Source organism: Lacerta agilis, chromosome 1 (assembly GCF_009819535.1).
Source record: "Lacerta agilis isolate rLacAgi1 chromosome 1, rLacAgi1.pri, whole genome shotgun sequence".
Taxonomy (NCBI): Eukaryota; Metazoa; Chordata; class Lepidosauria; order Squamata; family Lacertidae; genus Lacerta; species Lacerta agilis.
Genome location: NC_046312.1, coordinates 115,665,709 through 115,689,254, shown reverse-complemented (window position 1 = coordinate 115,689,254; position 23,546 = coordinate 115,665,709). Strand labels below are relative to the sequence as shown.

At 39.9% G+C, this 23,546-nt stretch overlaps 1 protein-coding gene across 4 annotated transcripts in view; it reads left to right on the top strand.

Annotated features, from left to right (window-relative positions):
• UBR3 (ubiquitin protein ligase E3 component n-recognin 3) overlaps window positions 1-21,101 on the top strand; it is a 90,055-nt gene extending 68,954 nt beyond the window's left edge. For all 4 annotated transcript variants that reach the window (XM_033168380.1, XM_033168367.1, XM_033168361.1 and 1 more), the window contains 9 exons: window positions 7,067-7,175; window positions 8,691-8,791; window positions 12,400-12,524; window positions 15,205-15,312; window positions 15,514-15,639; window positions 15,931-16,107; window positions 16,636-16,845; window positions 17,476-17,615; window positions 18,394-21,101. In XM_033168380.1, coding sequence (XP_033024271.1) covers window positions 7,067-7,175; window positions 8,691-8,791; window positions 12,400-12,524; window positions 15,205-15,312; window positions 15,514-15,639; window positions 15,931-16,107; window positions 16,636-16,845; window positions 17,476-17,615; window positions 18,394-18,511 — 1,214 coding nt within the window. In that variant the 3' untranslated portion in view covers window positions 18,512-21,101. The remainder of the gene's footprint in view (window positions 1-7,066; window positions 7,176-8,690; window positions 8,792-12,399; window positions 12,525-15,204; window positions 15,313-15,513; window positions 15,640-15,930; window positions 16,108-16,635; window positions 16,846-17,475; window positions 17,616-18,393) is intronic.
• The last annotated feature ends 2,445 nt before the right edge of the window (window positions 21,102-23,546 follow it).

Genomic DNA, 23,546 nt, shown 5'->3' with positions numbered 1-23,546 from the left:
TCGACTTCCTGGACCTCATTGTTACATCTGAACTGGTGGTTCTGGTTAGTTCAAACTATGGTTGCTGTAACAAGCCAGGATCATGAGCCATGGCTTGGTCCTGGCTTGTTCCAACAAACCACAATTTAAACTAACCAGAGTTTTGCCAGTTCTGCTATTTAAGGATAAAGATTTGCAAATAAACTCTGGCTTGGTTTTAAAAAGGAAATGGATGTTTTCAATCTCTTTGCAGCTGTGCCAGTTATGATCATTTGGTAGCTGTTTATCTCAAATATATATTTAAGTAATAGAATTGATAGGAAGCTTAATTTTGAATTTTTAAATGGGGGATTCTCTCTCTCTCTCTCTCTCTCTCACACACACACACACACACACACACACACAATTTGCTTTCTGCCTGTTTAGATTCAAAACTATGATGCACTTATTGTATTCATTGTGATAGGGCCAATTTGTTACACTCTCAACAAACATGCTTCTGTTCAAGTATAGCCCAATGAAAATCCTTGCAGATCTTTACTCCCATAGATCTTTCAGTCATTTTCTTGAATTTTGCGTAATGAGGTCTCTCTCTCTCTCTCTCTCTTTCTCTTTCCCTATCTCCCTTGTGATTGAGTACAGTGTTCTGCATGAGTCTTGTAACAATTGTAAAGTTTGTTGATTAGATATGGAATATGGTGTCCCAGGTGAGCTCTTACATCTGCTAGTGTCAGTGAAGATGTGGGAGCAAATAGGTCAAGTGCTGTTTTAGAAGATTGCGCTGTGGGGGCAGCTGTACACTGAGAAGTAAAATTAGGAATGATTAATGTAGCTGTTCATGACGTTGCCTTAGACAGGGTGACAAGAACAGTGAACTAAATCTAGCTATTTAAATGGCTCTTTTTAAAGGCCTGGAACTTCAGGTATGTTTTAGACATAGTACACAGCATGCTGGTACTCTAATACTGCATAATCTGCTGATCTTTATTGGTTTCAGGAATGCCAAAAAGAGTGACTATAATCTGCATTTTTGTCAGCTGTTACAGGAAAGCTTGCAATTGCTTTTTGAATTTTGCAAGTCTTCAAGCACAATCTTTTGCCCAATGTGGGGCTCAAACCCACAACTCTGAAATTAAGAGTCTCATTGTCTTCCAACAGAGCTATTTATAAATTTTCTATTAGTTTTGGGTGATATCCAACATTTGCCATACTTGAAGCTTGTTGAATTCAATGGACTTCAAAGGAAGTTATTGGCTGTTTCAGCTTCTGAAGCCTCAGCTTGTTCCTCCCTTTGCTAGGAGGAGCTATTTTATATCTGCTTGTTTTCTGCCCACTCCTACTCAAGCACCATCTTGAGGCCTGGGCTGCTTCCTCTGCAGCAATCATCACTCACACCAAAATCTAGTAAGCAGCCACATTTATCAGTTGGTCTTGTAGTGTTGGTATTACGAACATGAAATTCACCCAAGGAATCAGGAAGCTAGATTCAAAGACTTAGGTTGGGTAGGAATGTTATTATTGTTTTTTTAAAAAAGTAAAATGCTTCTAAATATGATAGGAAAATAAAGTACAACTTTAATCCAATATTAAAATGCATGTCAAAATAGGTAAGATTACAAACATCATAAGTAACAGATTGACATGTCTATTCATGTCAAAGCCAGATCAAAATCCTTATGTGACCAATAAATAGCAACAAATTAGGTTAAAGCTCATACATGTTTTAACCCTCTTGGTCAACTTTAGTGGTCAGAAGAAAATTATTAGTTGGTCATGGAAAATAGGCCTTACTAGGTTAGGTTTCTTTCAGTGATGTGGTGAGCTGGCCTGCAATGAATATAGTACAAAACATAATTATTACTGGTTCCTTACAAAGTTATAAATCTTAATATAGTAAAACAAGATAAGCCTCACCAATTATGTAAGCCATGGCCATGTGCAGTATTCTGATAATTTTGCCCAATCTGCAAATATGAATTACTGTAAATTTAGCTCAGTATTTTAAAGTGTTCGCCACTTATGTCTTTTGGGCTATTCCACAACATTCAGTGACAACATATACATGACTGTGCAGAAGTGATTGAGTGAGTGAGCTGGCGTAGAAGGGTCAAAAGATTCCATCCATCTTCTGTAACCAGCATAGGGACCAAATGGCCCATCAGCCCTCTTCTGCATCCAGCGTAGAAAGATAAGCAGTTGAAAGACGGAAGGATTTCTCTGGCCCTTCTCTGCCTGTAGAGGAGGGGGTGGGCAGATCCAGTGCTTAGTGTGGGCTTCTTTCCACTGAGCTATATAGTGCTAAACTGTGCTTTAGCTTTATGTATGAATGCCACCTCTGTGTCATGTGTGAATGTGCCATTAGGCTGGTGTCAGGGGTTTATTTATCATTGAAAAGGGGTTTACGTGTGATTTAGGCTTTACATACTTGGAACTTGGTGTGTAAGGGATTGGACTGCAAAAAAACAACAACCACAAATACAAAATTTGTAACCCAAGCTGTAATCCATGCATTCTTAAAGGTAAAGGGACCCCTGACCATTAGGTCCAGTCGTGTCCGACTCTGGGGTTGCGGCGCTCATCTTGCATTACTGGCCAAGGGAGCCGCCATACAGCTTCCAGGTCATGTGGCCAGCATGACTAAGCTGCTTCTGGCGAACCAGAGCAGCGCACGGAAATGCCATTTACCTTCCCGCCAGAGCGGTACCTATTTATCTACTTGCACTTTTGATGTGCTTTCGAACTGCTAGGTGGGCAGGAGCTGGGACCGAGCAACGGGAGCTCACCCCATCGCGGGGATTCAAACCACCGACCTTCTGATCAGCAAGCCCTAGGCTCTGTGGTTTAACCCACAGCGCCACCCATTCTTACTAGAGACTAAAGCCCACCTGCACTTAGTCAGACAAACTTTTTAGAAAGGATGACACTGTCAACATTTCTGTTTATACATCTTGCTTTCCAATGACCCATAGTACGGCCCAGATCAAATTAAACCATAGTTTAAAATGAACTGTGGTTTAATATGAATGAGCAGTGTGCTGGTGCTTGTTCTTAATATGTGGGGTTTTTTTGGGTGGGGTGGGGAGGGTTGACTGTGTCAGTAGAGTATCTTATAACTATTTTGGGGGTACTAATTTTCCTTTGGTCAATATCAGACTACCATCTGCACTGCTAAAGTATAGTGACTTTCTGCTCTGTATTGTGTATATATAATGCTGATATAAGTGAATGCTAAACACCATAACATTAGAGTAAGCAAAAAAAAATGTTTGCAGAGTAGAAACAAACAGCTAGCCATCTCTGATTTGTGAAAGCATAAATGGGTTTTTTTTGGGGGGGGGGGGACTATGAACACTGTTAAAGGTCCAGTTCTTATCCTTTTTCTTTGCTGCTGTGTTCCCATTAGGGGGCAATGTTAGTCTTTTTGTTTCTGCCCAGTGATAGAACAGCAGAACTAAATTCTAATATAGAGAATCATTTTTGTTTTTCAACAATTATAGAATATATAAATTTTCTCTAGAAGCAAGGTAACTTTGTCTTCAGTTTAGCTAGCTTTTGTGGTTGTTAATCTTAGAGTGTGACCTGAATAAAGCTAATTTAATACTGAAATGATCTTAGCGTGAATAAGATTGCATTTGCTAGGCCCAGAGAAGCAAATGTTTCTTTCTTTTGTTATGCTGCCAGGGGACCAAAATGCACCTGTGCAAATTCTTCACTATCTAAAAGAGAAAAGCTACAATTTACAGGGATAATGTACAAGTAAAGGGAATTTTGCAGAAGCAGCACTGGAATAAATAGAGACTGTACAGGAATGGCGCTGTTTGGTTGGCATCCACATTGTGAGGTGCCAGGATTTAATATCTCTCTGACTGAACAGTGCAATTCTATGCACATATATTCAGAAGTAAGCCCCGTTGAGTGCAATGGGAGCTGTTCCCAGGTAAATGTATCTAGGACTTCTGTCTCCATGTTTAAATTAACAGATATCATTCGTGGAAGTAGCTCTACTTAATTAAACTGAGAAAAGGCTTATTTGGACGACTTTGCTCTAGGTAGGAGTGGGAATGACCCTGGGGAGTCAAGCCATCAGTTTCACAGTACTGATCTAGAGGGACAGTGATCTGACTTAGGCAGTTCCCTGTGTTCCTATGATTTGGTGTTACATGCACAAGTCTCAGGCCCTCCCTACTTCCTCACCTTCTACACACAATTTTTACCTTACACCTGAATTTTCAGCAAACCAAAGCTTGCCTTTCCATCCATACCAAGGAAACTATGGTTTGTTCAAACCTTGGTTTTACCACATGCAATGCTTTTATTGTTGTTTGTGTGTAGGGATTTAATTTAGTGACCAACTAGGGGCACCTCTTCAGAGTTGAGAATTTCAATCCATTTTATAACAGCTGCCTGCAGAAACTCTGAAGCAGGGCTGGGCTTGTAGAGAGAGTTCCTGGATTGTCACTTACGTCATCAGACGCCAGAAATATGTTATAAAAAGAGTTCAGTAAAAAATAATCCCCGATATAGAAATAGAGAGCTAAAGTTTAGCAGGCAATAGAGTAATAAACATACTGACAAATGCAAAAACGGCAAACAATTACAGGACCCAACCCAGGACATGTAGTTGTGAAGATGCCTGCTTGGTCTTACCTCTGTTCCTTTATGCGCTAGGAATTGTCAGTTGCACTCCTCCTAAAATGCATAAATTTTGATACTATGCCTCCAGAAACTCAGTGGTCACCACGAATACATGGGGTGGCTAGGTCAAACCCCCTGCCCTGAGGTCATACTGATGCTTCCCCCCCCTTCTTCATTTTGGAAGATGCTATGAAGCTGACGAAGTTCCTCTTTCCTTAGGTCCTGATGAGCTAACTTATCTCCTGTCCTGTTTTATTCACCTGAAATAGGTGTATGTCCTGCCTAATGAAATGTATGGGTGCGTTCTGGTACATGAAGTTGGGACAACAGCATAAGCCCTCAGATGTCCAGTGAACTTTTTACTCCCTAAATAACTTTTAAAATAAGAGTATCTTGTCTCACTGCAGCTCTAGGTAGGCAACCTATGTTTGAGCAAACCACTGTTTCCTTGATTTGGATGAAAATGCAAGCTGCGGTTTGCTAAGGCCCTGGATGAAGGGAAGGTGCAGAAATTAAATCACATGGAAGGAGAGGGAGAAAATAGCGTACAACCCCCAAGCTCAAGCCTTTGGGGCACAGCACGTACTGTCAAACCATGGTTTAGTGTATACAACATGTAAGCCTTTACTGAACTCCTTTCTGCTAGCTAGTGCTTTCTGTTTCCATGACAACAACATGAATGGTATAAAGTGTGTATGTGTGTGTGTATAAATAAAACTAGGAAAGGGAATGTTTTTACTGCAGCTTCAATACATTTTTTCCAACTGAATTCAGTATTTTTTCCTCATAGGCTTCAAAATAGACATATGTAGGATAATACTGTCAGTATAAATAAATAAAAATGCCAGTCTTTTGCCAGGAAACTTGTTTTGCCCTCATTCACTGCATCTGATTCAGAAAACAGGTGACGGCAATCAGTTCCAATGTCATCTGCGCCTTCAATTATTTCCCAAACCCCAGGAACTAATTACAGCCCTCAAGCTCTGCTAAAATCAGCTGACATAAGCATGAGACTGTTTTGGCCTCCCAAGTGCCTATGAATAATTGTCTATTTGTAGAAAATAAATTAATTCCTCTTGTGATTTATATTTAAATGTGGTATCTCCTGGTCTGTTCAGCTGGTAGCCAGGGATAGAAGGACAGAAATGAGAGATAATAAATAAAAGAAAGTGTGATCAATAAGGGATTTATATTTTGCAAAGGAAATAGATTTTAAATACTTATTTGGGTGTGGAAATGGTAGATTGACTATGATCTGACTGTCAACTAAAATGATGGTATCATGAAATAATCAACAAAAATAAACTGCTCTTTGAAGGAATTAAAAATTGTGTAAAAATGTGTATTTTGCCATTATAGATTCAGTTGTGAAGAAGCATACAAAAAGAAATTCCAAAGATAGCAGGGGATCCCATAACATGGGGCAACTAACGATCATGCCTGTACTTTGGCAGCCTGGCTTGAATAGAAGAGAGCAATTATGAGTTGTAGATTTCCTTATCTAGATTAATTTTGCAGTATTCTTCTCTCATCAGTCTGGTTCTGTAGATCTAGACAAGATCTAAGACTCGGCAGTCGTGTAATTTATGAAATGTCTCATTTTAAACTGGCTCATTTGGTTACAAATGATCCCCAAGGGGAAATAAACTGTTCTCTGCACCAAAATACAGCCACCTCTGTATTAGGTACCAGATTAGGTATATATACACCAAGAAAAGTGGTGTGTGACATTCTGTTGCATTTCTCATACTTTATTATTGGTTGCATTTTTATGACTGTATGGCTTTATTCAGTGTTACTTATAAAGAGAGAGTGCTTAAGACTCCATCCGAAAGAGAACCCCACACACAGATAATAGAATTTGCCTCTTGAATGGATATAGAAATGGTGATTTGCTGTGTAATGACAGTCCTCTAGAGAAGGTGTAGCTCTAGCCCTTATTAAGCCACTGTATCTCACCTGCAGAAACCTTTGGGAAGCTGCTGAACACCATGGTTCAGCCTCATTTCCTTTCCTTGCATGCAGGTGGCTCGAGCAATTACAATGTAAAACTTTCGATTTATTATATTTCTATCCTGCCCCATTTCTCCAAAGAGCTCAGGGCGGCTTACATAGCGCTCGGCCCATTTTTATCTTTGCATCATCCTGTGAGGTATATTAAGTTTAAGAGATGGTGACTTGTCTGAGGTCGTCCAGTAAATTGCTTGGCTCATGCAGGATATGAATTCGGGTCTTCCCGTTCTAAATCCACCACACTATCTATCACATGGCTCTTGGTGCATGCTAAAGCCAGCTATAGAGGATTAGGTTGTCAAATATTAACAGCTGGTAATGAGTTAGAGAGCCACAGTAATCTAGAAAATGAAACAATTGGTTGCAAAGAACTATGAAATATTTTAATTTCATTCAACCAAATAATTAACTCATTAGTTGTTTCCCTTTATCCATTCAGATCAACTGTTTCATGTGTTGGCTATGCACATGCGACTCTACAGCATTGATTCTGCTTACAACCCATGGAAGAAACTAACCCAATTGATGGAGAATGATGAGACTTTGCAGTAAGTACAGTTCTATAGACCAATTTCTCTGTAACGTTTTAACCTTGTGAGGCACCAAGTGGAGCAGTGTATCTCTGCTGTCCATACCGTTTTAAGGGACTGAATTTGCTGCAGTGTTAGAAACACAGAGCTCACTTCACCTACCCTATCCAAAGACCTTTTATACCCAAACAATTACTCCATCCATTTTTTCAACTAGTAAAGATTTGGAGACCATATTAATTTTTTAAGCCATGCATTTATTCATGTTTACTTTCTCTTCTCTTTAAAACTGCACTATGCAGCAAAATCCTATGCATTTTGCTCAGAAGGAAAGTCCCTTTATGCTCAATGGGGTTTCAGAGTGTGAGTGTGTGTGAGAGAGAGAAGAGAGAGAGAGAGAGAGAGAGAGAGAGACGCAAACACACACATAGGGTAACTAATTTGTCAGTATCTTGGAATATAATACAGTTTATAGTTACAGATTGTTTATGCCCGCAGCATGGTGCAGTTTGATGCTCTTTTCAATAATTTTGCTTTATCACTCTCAGACTTTACATTAGGTTGCTTTTTTATTAACTGCTTCTGTAGCAGTGTTTTGGGAAGCCACACTTATCAGCCTTCCTCATATGCGTTGAAGGGATTAGCAGGGTGGTTCATTTCCATATTCCAAACAGACTTTATAAAAGACAGTTTTCAGTGTCACGGTGAACAAGTTGCTTAGGCTTTTAATAAATGACAGAGCAATTTTTTAAAGAGCTTAATGTGCTCTGGTGCTTGACGTAAACTAAAGGAGCTTATCTCTTGGCATTTTTTATATCATTTCACTTTTTCCGTTCTAGCAAAATGAATATATTTAGTCAGATGTTTCACTTGCTCCTGCAAGCCTTCCCTATTTCTGTAATGTTGCCAGGCATCCTATAAACCATATAAATTTAAAGGTTTGATTGTGCAAACATAATTATTTGACCTGCATCCTATAAAACAAAATTATTGCTATCACTCTATTCCACTTGAAAATTGAGCATACGTTTTAAAAGTTATTTGTATAAAAAATGATTCAATATACTTGTTGTATGTTTATTAATGTATTGAAATGCATCGGGAACGGTCCTGAATTCTCCAAAAGCAAAGTAAGATTGCAACAATTAAATACGGCATCTTGGGGCAGTTTTATTAATTCACTAAATAATTGGGCAGAACATTTTATAATAATTGACCTGCATATTACACCATTGCATCTCTGGTTCTATATTGGATAGACAGACATGTTCAGGTGATCTTGAATGTAAAAGTTACGCAAGAGTGAGCTCCATTCTCCATTGCTCTCTCTATCTCCCTCCACGAGCTTGAAGGTGAACTTTCAATGGGTATTTGAACACCCAATTTTTGGTTTTAAAACATAGACTTCTGCTTCCACAAATATAGTGTGTCCAAATATGTTTACAGTCTAACAGTATCACTTCCAGAAACTTGCATAAATTCCTAAGGAAATGGGGTCATTGTGCCAAATATAATTATTTCCATAATTTCCAGGACGTGCAGTGAGGAACAGCCAGAAGTCCCAGTACTTTATAGAGATGCCTCGTCCCTTTTGCTCATCCAGATTTTAACAATGCCGCAGCCACTGCGCAAAGGTATGTTACGAAAAAGGTCTCGCCGTGTTTCCCTTGTCGGTGGCTTTTAAAGCAGCACAGCAAATAGACCTGGTCTGCTGTGTGTGCTCAAATAATGACTTTGCCTTATCTCCAGAAGTTGGCATGAAACAGAAATTTTTGTTGTGGTTTTGACAGGCTTATCTGTGACTCCTGTCTTCTCACCTTTAGCAGACAACAGTACAGTAAAACCACAAGGCCCGGCAATGACTATTAAGTTCCTTGAGATAGGGGGGCGGGAGAGGTTGGGTCCTTTTGTTTGACCTTCATCCGTTTGCTGCAGTGGGGCTGCTTAATATTTCACATTGAACTGCGGGTGCCTAAGGGTGAAAGGGAACAATTCGTTTCAATTTAACTGCTCAAATTGTAGCAATTGTGTCACACCCGACAAAGATAATTGCTATAATACAGTATCTGTGACGGTTGCTGCATATATAAATCCGAGCATAAGTTACTGGAATCCCAAGATACTTTTGAAGCAGAAATGATTTATCACTGCTTATTTTGTCAGGTTTTAAAAACCATTAATTTTACTATTTAAAAAATACTAACCCAATTCCCCCCCTCCCCCCGTCAGTGATACAGGTACATTTTGATAAAAGTGTTACTATGGGCATTACAGAATAAAATTCCTCTCTTTAACAGTTTTATAATTTGTTGACATGGTATTGGCTTCATCTGTGGTATTTTTTATATCAGGGGTGTTCCATATAAAGGCATAATCAGCTACGAAAGCAGTCTTTTCACATATGGCTGCATGAGAGTAACACAGCTTTGTAATTAAAATTCCCAAGAAACCAGTTGTTTGGGCATTCTAACAGAACTGTGTCTTAAATCGGAAGAGAATTATAGGTTGTCTTTAGCTGCTTAAAGAATTTATTGGCAAGGTACAGACAGAAAGAATCTTTCTTACTTTAATGTGTGCCTAATAGCACATTTTATATGTGGCAGCAAAGCCAATTTTAACTATCACAGGTACAACATAGGTCTGTTGCTAGTCCTGGAAGACACATCTGACTGATATTTCTTGGGTCGTTTTATAACAGGGTTCCTCAACCTCGGCCCTCCAGCTGTTTTTGGGGACTACAACTCCCATGATCCCTAGCTAGCAAGACCAGTGGTCAGGGATGATGGGAATTGTAGTCTCAAAACATCTGGAGGGCCGAGGTTGAGAAAGCCTGTTTTATACCCTTCTCTTTTTTTGGAATGTACAGTGGTACCTCTGGTTACGTACTTAATTCGTTCCGGAGGTCCGTTCTTAACCTGAAACTGTTCTTAACCTGAAGCACCACTTTAGCTAATGGGGCCTCCTGCTGCCGCTGCACCGCCAAAGCACAATTTCTGATCTTATCCTGTAGCAAAGTTCTTAACCTGAAGCGTTATTTCTGGGTTAGCGGAGTCTGTAACCTGAAGCGTATGTAACCCGAGGTACCACTGTAATCTGTCAGGTGGTTATTTGAACAAAGCTCCTTTTTGTTTAAAAATACCTACATGGCATTCCTTGAGAAAATTAGCATTTAATAAGCAGTGTCCTAATAGCATCTCCTGCCCTTCAAGCAAGGCCATGGGAATTCTATTAACTAACTTATTTAACTGTTGAATGGCCTTGGCTATCTTTTTTCAATCCGGCATTGATTAAAGCAAAGTGAATGCCATTACACCATTCAGGCTGTTCATTCTGAAAGGAAAATTTGATCTGAATCCACCTCAAAAGAGAATACACAAATTAAGCCTTTGATTGTAGGAAAACATCATGTTAGAGGTCAGTGCAGTCAATAGTTTTATACATGGAGGGCTCAAAGAGTTAGAGGGTATAAGTTTTCTTTGCTGCATATGCATTCCGTGTGACCTAAAGGGTTAAGCACAGTTGTTAAGATGGGGGAAATGGGTGCATATTTAAAATGTAAAAAAGAAATTTTTGTGTGGTGATGCTGGTTAAACTAGATAATGATATTTGTTGCCCATTGAACTGCCATGTTCCCAAGGCTAACTTCTAAATTAATTATGGTTAACCTGGTGTCAGCTTGAGGTCTGCTTTGGACCTGTGTAGAAGAGAAAGCCACTGCCTTTTCAGCATGTACCTCCACCAGGGACGTCATTTTAAAGAACATAGAAGTTGCCACGTGGCTCTATTCAGCATTTAGTAAGACCAGTAAGGCTTTCCTTGGGAGTTCAGCTGTGGATCCCAGGGTTAAGAAACATTTTTGACACATTCGAAAGGATTCACAGGAGAATGAGACATTTTAGAAGACGGGATCTTTGAGAGAGAACGAAGAAACTTGCATGTGCTGAGTTTAAAAGAGGGTGGTTGTGATTCAATAATTGTGTGCAGCCTGGAGATCAGACTAATTTATTGATGGCTAGCATTAAAGTGTAAAGTACAGGAATAAGCACTCTTAAAAACATAAAGTCACAATTGTATGCAGTCACCCAGCTGTTACAAATAAAAGCACCTGTTCTCTGAATGTGGTTCCATGTACAGATGTGGCAACATTAAGCGATTGGATAATACCTGAAGTTCTGGTCCATGTTCGCCCATTGTGTTTACTTTCCATTGCAGAAACTTAAATGTACAGGTTCCCTGAGTTGTTCTGAAGTTGCTGGCTTTCATCCTTTTTTTTTCTTTTTGGGGGAGCAAATAAAGCTTTAGTGGAATATTGGCAGTCAATTTCCAGATTAACTATGAAATAGCCATTCTTTTACTTATTTTGCTTACTAGACAAGCTGCTTTCCCGAAGCTGTAGCCTTTCTGCAGATGACATTTAATGTGGTATTTAATGGCAGTCAGGCAGGATATGCTGAGTTGTAAAAAAAGTGGCTTTAGCTGAAAGTGAAAGCCTTCAGAGCATTGGTAAGGTTTGTGGAGTTCCTGAGGGATATATTGCAAAATACATTTCTCTACAAGGTTGTTTGTAGATCTGTACCACTGCAGTAAATGCTAGCCTTAAATTATTCAGCATGTTTCCTATTGCATTTACTTGCATTCCTGTTGCATGTACTATCAACACTCCTGATAAGGAAAATAAAACCCTTGTTCATTTTATTTTAAATATTGTTGCATTTAATCTCTGTTTGGGCACATTATTAAGTGCTCCAGTTAAAGCTGATAACTGGTTTGCAGTGAAAGGCCTTGTTTCCGTTTTCTTTCTTTAAACATGACCTCCTCATTTTGATAGTAGTTTTGAGACCTGTTAAATTGTCCAGTGCAGAAGCTATCATTTCTGAAAATGTACATATTCATTTAAATCCCATCTTATTCAGTTTGCTCAAAGTGGCTCACAGTCCGGAACCTAAAATCAGTAAAAACAAAGCAATAAAACCACACATAAAAATAAATAAAATGAACCATTACAGCTGCAATAAAACACTGATTCAGACCAGCAGGGATAAATGTAATACTTGCATCTTATAGGTTTTAATGTATTGGTGTATGTTTAGCTCCTTACAAAATATAACTTGATGCATTTCAAGTTTTGGATTGCTCCTTTGGGGGGGAAATACAAATTTGTAGAGTGTAGAATTGCTGTATACAAAACTGAGATCTAATTTAGAATGCTTGACTGACATTGTCTGTTTTCGTACTTTTGTAGAACACTTTACGTGCATCATAAAGGTGCTCTTCACATTGTTGTATATACAAGCTCTTGTCGCACTTTCGGTTAAATGCAGTGCTGAAGACAGGATGACGTGGATGAACTCAGGAGCTCTGAAAAAGGTGTGTTGGTTTATGAAAAGCTAAGTAGACTGCTAATGACGCAACTCTATATCCAGCTGAGCACATTTAAGCCCTGTTGGTCTCTTTGGAATACAGATGTGTGCAAATATTTTAATATTTTGTTGGAAGCCATCCAGAGTGGCTGGGGAAACCCAGCTAGATGGGTGGGGTATAATTATTATTATTATTATTATATAACCTTTATACTGCATTTTCTCCCAAGTGTTCAGATTTTTTCATCTCGATTGAAGGACAATGTCAGTCTACCAGGACACTGAGCTCCTCACTATCCCAGATCCGCTTTGGTGGTGATGAGCTTTTGAAATGTTTTCCAGCAAAGCATATTAAGTGTCAGGTTTCCTCTGCTTTAGATAGCTAACCAGGTATTTTGAGAACTTGTTTGCCTCTGCCTGGCTTCACCACCATGACAAGCACGCAGAGCACTGTGGAGACCAATCTTAGCAAGTTATTGAACCAACAGTGGTATTTTATGATGATTTACAAAGCATATCCAATACAGAGTTGAGCCCTTTGCCCTGCTCCTAGGTTTGTTTTTTTGTTTTTTGTTTTTACAAAGCCTTGATTATCCAGGTAGAACATTGAGGATTAAGGATTAGACAATTTGCCCTTATTTGGGTCATTTTAACTTGAAGAGAGCAGAAGTTAACTCCATTTTGGAACTTTCTTTGGAAGCCTCTACAATGGGTCTTTGGAGAGTGGGGCAAATCTGTTTCTCAACAGCTGAATGCTCACAGGTTGCAGAAGAGAGAATTCTTTCTCATCCACCCCAAGTTAAATGGTTGTCTGTCTAAAGCCATAACACTACCGGTATACGAGACTGATCAGACTATACAGGTGAAACTCGAAAAATTAGAATATCGTGGAAAGGTTCCTTTCTTTCAGTACTGTATATTCTGGCGTATAAGACTACTTTTTAATCCAGGAAAATCTTCTCAAAAGTCGGGGTGGAGAATCTGCGGTTGAGTATATCTCAAACTCTATATTTTAACTGGAAAAGTTGGGGGTCGTCTTATACGCCCAGTCGTCTTACACGCCGGAAAATACGGTAATTCAACTTAAAAGGTGAAACTAATATATGAAATGATGATTATGGCATACAGCTGATGAGAAGCCCAAATTCACAATTTCAACTTTGGGGTTTTCATCAGCTGTACGCCACAATCATCACAGTTATAACAAACAAAGACTTGACATATCTCGCTTTGCATGTCATGAGTCCATCTCATATATTAAACTCCAGTAGCTAATGAAAACAATTACATACATAAATGGACTTTCCACAATATTCTAGTTTTTCGAGTTTCACCTTTACGTATCCTTGAGTCTTCAGCTTCTACTTTGATTGGGGATCTGACCCTCAAAATAACGTTTCTGGTTGGGGATTCCATCCACCCATATAGGAACTCAGAATTTGATATCCTTTGAGTCAACATGGAACTGTCAACAATGGTCAACGAGAAACAGTGTTTAGAATTGCCCCTTCCTTTATTCCTAAAGTTAACTTGTCTTTTCACAGATCTGAAGGGATTGTGCTTCTCTCCTTTTGTTCCAATCCTTCTCACCCTAATGAGAAGAAATGGCACAATCAGGATGCATGAAAAGCTCTTTGCATCTGCATCATCAGAACTCTATGCTTGCTCTATTTTGGCATCACCAAGAATTAGGGCATTGGGCTGTGATATGTAGCCTTCAGCACTAATCTACCTCCACAACTTCTACGACTGCTACATCATGTACTATTATTACTGCAGGTTTTACATTACAGAAGCTGTCAGGATGTCATGAAATCCAAGTCACTTCTGTGTCATGTCCACGGTTTGTTTCTCTAAATGAGATAGACGTCTCTATTGTTATATACTGGATACAGTAAAATTGACGTCGATTCAACTACAGCCACTATGTTCTTTCACAGTCAATTTGATAGATAATAGCCTGCTATTATTTACCTTAAATAGCTTCCAATCTATTGTTTTATTCTAAAATCTTATCAAATTTGTTTTTGTTGTTGTTATTAAAAATAATCTTTATTGAGTTTTTAATCTGTTAAAGAGCATTCTGAAGGAAAGCCTTACGTTAGAGAAAAATGGAATAAAGATATGTAAAACAACTTTCACTATAACCTAAAGGAAAACTGTGTTGATGGAAATGGGGTGGCATTGGATGCCTTGAAAAAGTGAAATAACAGGGTAAATGGCCAGTGTTGGTTTTGTGATGGAAGGATCCTGGAGTATGGTAACTAAGGCGATTAAACAAACTTTTTGCAAATGGGTATGCTAAATAACCCAGTTACGAATTTTAGGGATGGGGATTTATTTTATGGCCTTCTGAAAGACATGCACTATCTGAAAAGTTAAGGTTATAGCAAATTAGAAGTATCTGGTTTGGCTTTAAATGTTTGTAACAGCAATATATTAAGGAAGTATAGTTCTCTAAATGATTTGCTAAGCTGCTTTAGTATATTCCCTTGTACTGTTTTATAATCCCTTTTTACATACGGTTCTATATTCATTTTCATTAACAACAACAACAACAACAACAACAGAATATGGAAACCCATATTGACATGGGTTTTCGTACGTGTATTTGAACTATTATTGGATTGGGGTGACAGCATTTGCTTATTTTTCTAATTGTCTAATTAATTTCTTCTTAATCACAGAGTATGTCAAATGCAAAAAAGTCTTGGGAAGTATTACTGAGTCACGTGATCAGTGAACTCTATAACGGAAAGATCTATGAGCAAGAGGAAACTGAAGACCTAGCCATGGTACAGTTTATATATTTTTTTGGTTTGTCAACCATAGCTCAATTTGACGGTTACTAAATTCATGAGGATGAAATCAGCATTAGTTTGCAAACCATTTGTAGCACTACTAAGTTTGCAAACTGTCAATAGAATTACCAAAGAGTGCCATTGATTCTTCAGAAGTTAAATCAATCAGGATTTTCTTCTTTTTCAAAACTCTAGGACAGCACAAGTGCTTGGTGCCCACACTCCATAGAGACTTATTTGCAGCAGTTCTGTCTGCCTTTCCTCAGGATTACCAGCCTTCTTCAGCACCATCTCTTTGGAGCAGAGCTACCTAGCTGTCAGGTACTATGAAAAACGGGTTCACTTAATCTGTTCTAATACCTTTGACATCACACTAAAAAAGCATCCTGTGTTATCTAGGAAATGCACTTGTATAGAGAAAATACTGCCAATATTTCCAAGATGCAAGATTAAACATGATCATTTTTGTGTGTGTGTCACAATGGCACAGTATGAATTTGCATCATGAAGTTGAATTTATGCCCTCAAGCTGACAACATTGTTCTTGGGGGCTTCCTCTCTTTTTTTGTATATCTGACGCATCTGGCTCTTCTTCCTTTTATGTTTTAACAGGAAGACGAAGAATTTACCGTGCTTGCTAACTGCCTGGGTTTGTTACCGCCATCTTTCCAATCATCAGAGTTCTCCAGTGCCTCTTGTCTTGACTGGCCTGTGCCAGCCTTTGACATCATATCCCAATGGTGCTCAGAATTGGTTTCATTTGCAGGCAAGCATCCAACCCAAGTAAAGGTAGGTAAAATTTAAAAATTTAAAAATATCTGCAGCTTAATACGGTACTCTGATTTCACTTTCAAGTTTAACCGTATTTAAAAATCATTTTTTAAAATCATTTGTTACAAAGTAACAGCACAGCAGGTTCCTTTTTAGCAAATTTTTGATCAGACTGTACTGCCAAATTGTTCTCTAGAACCTAATTATTTTTATAGATGGTTTAAACATATCATTTTAATTGAATTGGAAATGGCCACCATAAGCAAAAAGAATAACTTACCATAAACATTTTCTGGAAAGAAATATAAGGGTATTACAGGTGGACATACAGGAAACCGAAAGAGTGATTTCAGAAACTGAAAGGTGTGCAGAGATAATATCGTAATCTCTCTGATTTATTATAATTCTGAAAATTGGTGTGTTTGCCCGTCAGTTTCTCCTAATGTTTTGCTTATCTGGGAAGTTTTTGGAAAACTAAGATTTATGAAATTTAACATCTGTACTTCTGGAGAAACATTTTCACATTTCCCCCATTATCTCTTCCAGATTTTACTTATACAAGAAGCTAAATGGGACTTGCCACGTCTCCTACAACTGCCTGAAAATTATAATACCATTTTCCAATACTATCACAGAAAAAGTTGTTCAGTCTGTTCCAAAGTTCCTAAAGACCCCGCCGTTTGTCTAGTCTGTGGCACTTTTGTGTGTTTGAAAGGACTTTGCTGCAAGCAACAGAGCTACTGTGAATGTGTCTTGGTAAGAAACTAGTAATAAACATTACCTGTTTCCCAAAAGCGATTTGGAAAGGAAGTACGCCTAATAATGCTTCCACTTGGTTTTTGTGATCCTGGGATCTCTTGCAGATGACCTAGAGTGCACACGGAATGCCTCTTGCAAGGTTTCCCCATTCACATTAGTGGTTGTGTCCTATATTATATAAGTGAAGAGTTTTTTCTATGTGTGGCTCTCTGCAGAACTGCCCTACCCACTGAAATGAATGAAGCACCCCTGGCCATGCAGAAACTCTTGAGTAGGGAAGACTGTGGACCCAGGGGAAAGCTATGGGAGGAATGAAATGTTGCAACAAGAGAAGCATTTCAGCTTGCCAGATGGAATTATCCCCCATTTGTCCCCCTGTTTTGAAGGCTCTCCCAATCCCACCAGAGCCAGTTTTAAGGGACTCGGGGCGGGGGAGAGAGAGGGTGGAAACCCCATTGCGCAAGCGGAAGTCCATGTGTGAGTTTCTGCTGATGGGATTCATTAGGTGAATCCCAGCCTTTGTAAATCATTTGAGCTCATTTTTGTTATAGATTGATACAGATCATTGCATTTGTTATAAAGCCATTCACAAAGAACTCTTCCCTCTTTTCCAAAACGAAACCTCAGCACTCGCAAAATTGCGGTGCTGGAACAGGCATATTCCTCTTGATCAACGCATCCGTCATCATCATCATTCGTGGTCATCGTTTTTGCCTTTGGGGTTCCGTTTACCTGGATGCACATGGTGAAGAAGACAGAGATCTCAGGTCAGCTTTTTAAAATACGGGATAATTTGCACTGTTTTTAACATAGGGCTACCCCCCCTTTTGAACTGTTTTGTTCTTGTAACCAAGGTGTTTGGCAAATCAGGGGAAATAATTTCATATCATAATATCACACCTCCCCTTCAGAAGCTCCCAGGCCAAACAGCCAAGCTTTTAAAAGAGGTTTTAAAGAAAACGCGGGGGTTAAATAGGCTTTGGGGGCTAATATGAGGGCACCTCATATTAAGAAGAAAACTCACGTGTGGATGGTGCTGCATGTCCCTTTGTCTGAAAAAGGAAGATTTAAGCTATTCTCAGTGCCACCCTAACTGTAGTTGCTTGAGGCAGCATACCGTATTGGCCTGAATATACAGTAAGCCACACTTTCCCCCCCAAAAAAATTCCAGCCGCGAAAAGCTAAACTGCAGTTTAAATTCACGACCTTACAAAAACTGGCTTTTGCAATATCGCTGCTGAAACAGACATACAGTAAAACGGAACGGGTGTGAGTGCCTGTGGAATTTTAAGGGAGTGGATTTTTTTTCTTGGCATTTTCTCTCTCAACCCCCCTCCCCCAAATTTTAAAGGTTTGGCTTATATTCGGGCCAATATGGTAACTTAAGGGTGTCCGAAGGGGCAGCAATCAGGGTCCCTTACAGCGTCCCAAAGACTTGTTGGGGGGCAACTCTTGCGTCACGTAACGCAGGTGCTTAAGGTAGCAAATTGCATTGGGCTCCCACTGTTCAACCGATCTTAATTTTTATTTTATTCTTTCCCGCAGGCGTGGCAAGCCTCTCTATATATGTAAAGAAAGATACAAAGTCCTTGAACAGCAGTGGGTTTCGCACACCTTTGACCACATCAACAAAAGATGGGGGCCGCATTATAATGGTTTGTAGGTCACTAACCACCCTGCTGTAACATCACCCTTATTATCAGCGCTACCGGCATGAGCTTTAAGTGAATGGAAGTTCAGCCACTTCCCTGGGGAAGGTGTGAATCGGCACCTTTGTACGAAGCCCTGCATCATCCAGGTCCTGGTAATAAGACATGCAGTAATTAAAAACACAAAAAGCAATTAGTCCTCCTAATCTGAGTACGGAATCTAAATTCATTTGATAGTTGTTGCTGTATAATCCACTAATAAACAAGCACAAATTGTACTTTAAAAAAAATGCCACTAAATGGCGGATGAGCGTTTTGTTTTGCCCCGGGTTGGGGTTGTGTATGCTTGAGGCACTGTATATGTGTAGTACACGCCTGCTAAACATACTGCTCCCCCCCCTTTACCCTTCTTTGTGTTGCTTTAAGATTTTGATCGATAATGTATTTGTAAGTATACAAGAGCTGTAACACTTCTGATTTGTGAAATTGTATAGAAATTGGTCTAAAGGATTTTTAGAGAATATTTCACTTACTGCCGCGAAGCTGTGGAAATAAGCTTCAGGCAATACTGAAAACCTTACTCATTCTCAGGAATTTCATAGATATACTCCAGAGAGATTAGTGAAATAGCTGTAAAATAGTTAGCTTGCTGCTCTTAATGTAATACAATACATATACAGTATTCTGTCTCTGCCATTTCAGTTAGCTTTATTTACTGGTAACTACCAAACGCATCCATTTTACAGTCTGTGTACATACGACTTTTGTAAGATGCCCCCAAATGGTAGATCACGACCCCAGCCGAGCATATCATGGCTCTCTCGTTCCCACCTAGCCGTAGGTTTCAGTAAGGGGAGGGTGAAAGTCATGCTGAGTTCCCTGCAAATGAAGCATAATTTGAGGACTTTCCAGTGAGTTTCAAGAAGCATTAATGTGTTATATTCATAAAGCAAGCACTGCCCTTTCTGCTTGACTTCCCTTAATAGGGGAATTTGGTGGGGGAGTTAAATTGTGAGGTAGCAATGGTTTAAAAGAAATGCTCCTCCTCTGAGTGGGGGTTGGGGGGCATATTTACAACTATCCTCCAGTCTGCATGGAACAGTCAGGGCTGTACACAGAGAACCCTTTTTAAAAAGCTGAAATCCTGAGAATCCAGTTGCTTGGCATGAAGGGGGGGGGGAATCAAGGAGCAGCCTGAATCGAGCAACCTCCTCTCAAAGAAACAGCTGATCATCATACTGGATCACAGAGGAGAATCACGTGTGCGGCTGTCCTTCAAGCTGGAGATATATGTGCTTCCACTCATAGTGGACCGTAGGGCACTTATATTTATTTAGATGGCTTTGAAATCCACAAGGATGGGCATCATTGCGGAAAGATGGGTGGGGAACACACCACACACACCACACTTAACCAGGCAGGAAAAAACAGATCGATACTATCTTGCTGCCAAAACCTTTTTCATCTTTTTCACAGAATACTCGAATAGCTGTTGGACTCTTTCTAACAGTTCTCTTGGTCATTTCTGACACTTGCATCCTTTGACTTAACATAGCTTTTTTCTGCAAAGTGAAGTTTATATATGTAAACTACCATTTAAAAAAAAAAAGTTGTAGCCATATAACCATGTATTCAGTTGAAAGCTGCTCTCTTTTCATACGTCTGATAGGAAATCAGCTGCTGAAATTTGGATAGGAAATAATAAGGAAGTGGGGGTGTTCACATGACGAGCCTTATAGGCCACAAAGTTTTTACAGAATCTTAAGAAAAACACATAGAAATGATTTGCTGTTTTATTTATATAAATTTATCCATTTGAATATTTATATATAAGCACACGCAAACATATTTGGGTTCTACCTAGGAGCCTACATTTCATTCACCAATTGAAATATGGTCCTTTCCAAAAAAAAAAAAATTGCTACATTTTTAATATTGTATCGTATATTCTGCCTATAATATTTTTGCATTGCTCATTTATGAGTACCCAGCCATTTTGTAAGCACAGCGGACAAGCAGAAAAGCTGCTGACATTTCCTAGCATAACACGATTACAGGAGTCTTGGATTTGCTCTGTGTGGTTTGAAACTTCACAAGAGATGATGTCAAAGGAAACAAGAGCCTCCAGAAACTGAACGAGATGTGCTATTTAAAATGGAATGTTTTATGATTGTGTATATGAGTGTGAAGTAAAATTATTAGCCTTAACCTTAAAATCTTCGGATTTCATGGCGTTCATTTTTATACTGGTGAATTAGTCACTGGTCAGTTTTTAAGAAAAAGAAAAGGCACTTGTTTGGAAATCCTACTTGAAATATACCTGCATGCTGCTGAACTAGGACTTTGATTACTCCTATAACTTTTTGAAAACCTGCTTTGTTAAGCTTACTTTGAAAAATAACAGGTCCAACTAGAATGGGTGTGTGTGTGCTGCTGCTGCTGCTGCTATTCCTCCGACGTACTGGTGTGGTATCTTGTATGAATGATCATTTTAAGTACAGTACATTACTGTGGAAACAGAATCAGTCTTTGACACATCAAAATGCAAAACTAAAAATACCGTAATCAACGTTGTAAAATATGTTAATAAAAAGTCTACTGTCATTACGTGTGCGTGTGTGTGTGTGTGTGTGTGTGTACGGGCTCCTTTTGTTGTATTATATTGTGATATTAAGTTTACATGAAAAAGCACCAAATATGCGTTTTGCATTCAGTTAAGGCAGGGGGAGGACAACTTTTTCAGCCTTGAGGGCTGCATTCCTTTCTAGGCAGCCTGCCAGAGGTACCATGCGTGTCAGAAGCGAGCCCACAGTAAATCACACAAGGGTGGGTGAAGTTGACTCCTTATTCGAAAAACGGGATCAGCAAAGGAGTGACAGGTCTAAGAAGCCCAGGAACACTCTTCAGAAGGTCTTGCCCCATGAGGTAGTTGTGGAGGCTAAAGGCCTTCCCACAGCTGCCTAACTCTCCTCCTCTCCCAGGTATTTCCCAAGCAATCTGAGACTGCCACACGTGCTTACTTTTGTTCCTCCCTCTTCATGCCTCTCCTGGCCCTGGGAGAAAAGCGGGGAGTGGAGCTGGTTGCCACAGGAGGGGAGACACCCTGGCTTCTTTAACCAGCCTGACTCATCTCTGCCTCTTGGCCCCGCTCCTCTCCTGCTCCTGCTCCTGCCTCTGATTCTGGACTTCTCTCTGCCACAGACTCTACCTGCTCACAAAGCCCTGTGACCTCTTCAGCTGCCGACACCTCCTCTTCCCAATCTTCTCCCTCTGACCACTCGCCGTCGTGTCACCACCAGCCCCTGGGTCTCTGAGCCTTCGTCCCCTGGGGCTTCCTCAGCTGGTGCCTCTCACTATTCCTCTGTGACCAACCAGTCCATGACATCATGCCAGTGATGAGTGGATCCAGAAGCAGAAGTGGTTCACCCAGCGAAAGTCTGGTTTTGACACACGCCCCTCTGCATCCTCCATCCATGCTAGCAAGCAGCATTATCCGGGCTCAAGGACACATTCCAGCCAGGCAAAAACACAAGGAAGGTGCAAGGCAGGCTTGTGGAAAGGGTGTGACCTGAGGGGAGTCCCAATGGGCAGATTTAGAGAGACATGGAAGTTGGAAGGTTGACAGAAAATGGATCTTCTTAGATTTCCTTAATTGTGGCATTCCTTACCCTAAAATCTGGCCGAAAGCCTCATTCTTTGTCGGATTTCCTTAGAATTTGCCCTGTATGTAAATCCTTCCTACCTTGTTGTTACACTCAGAAAGGACTTAATTGTGAGTCTTTCTAATAAGTCAGCACTCATCATTTTTAAAGCCTCGAAGTAGTATGTGTTAAATCGCTTGCTACAAGAAACAAGTCAGGTCACAACTTCCTGGGATCAGATGCTAAAATAACACAAATATCTTGTACCTGGGCGTAAGATATTGTCGTCATAATGACCTTCCAGACACTTCTAGGCAGAGTAGCCTAGACAAACACAAAAGCAGGTGGAAGTTGAGAAATCAGCACTATACTTTCTCCCGTCAACAGAGTGAAGAAGTGGTTTTAACAATTTGCATACCTTATAAAGCGCTGCAGTAAAGGTTAGGAAATACATGCAGGATTCTGTGACCGAAATCAATACCGAACGAGGCACATTTGCAGACAAAATGGGTGATAGGGGTAATTTATATGTATGAGCTCTTGTTTATGTTCTACAAATGCCTTTTTGTTGATATTGTGCCCTTAACTCTTCCAATTCTGCATATCAGTTAGTTGTTCAGTTTGCTACTGTGTGTGTGTGTGTGTGCCAAAAATGCAACAGGAACAGACACGCTGCAGTCCTGAATACCAAAGAGCGGTTGTCATGGCAACAATAAACAGGAGAAAGCTAGTCCAATTTAGGTGATTTACCTTTCTGAGTCCTCTGAGCATCACGTATGGACTTGAACACTAAGTAAGTTATTGGAACGCGTTGTATTGACCAAACATGAACTGCCCACCCCGAATGAATATTCTTGGATATCTCACGATAATTCTAATACATAAGGCACGTTGTAATAACAGAATCTGCTTCCCTACAAAGGTAAGAGTCCACAGCTATTGCTCTGCCTGGTTTCCCCCTCAATGGAGGGAATGAATCCCTTACACCAAAACTTTATTTTTTTCCACCCCCTTACTATAAAGCCACCCTTGCCGATTTGGCTGAGGCAAGTGCACATTTCATGCACTGTTTCAGAGTGCCAAGTTCAGCATGCAAGTTTTGTACGGCTGAGGGACGTGGGAAGAAATGTGAGATGCGGCGATGGTTTTTTTACGCAACACAAAGTCCCCACTATGCCTTTAAAGCAGTAGTATACCACTTTAAACAGGCATAGCTGTTCCCAAAGAATCCTGGCGTTTGCTAAGGGTGCTGAGAGTTGTTAGAAGACCCCTATTCCCCTCACAGAGCTGCAATTTTCAGAGAAGTTTAACAATCCCTCTTCCCAGGGAGCTCTGGGAATTGTAGCTCTGGTGAGGGGAAGCCTTATGAGGAATGGTTGAAGGAGCTGGGTGTATTTAGCCTGGAAAA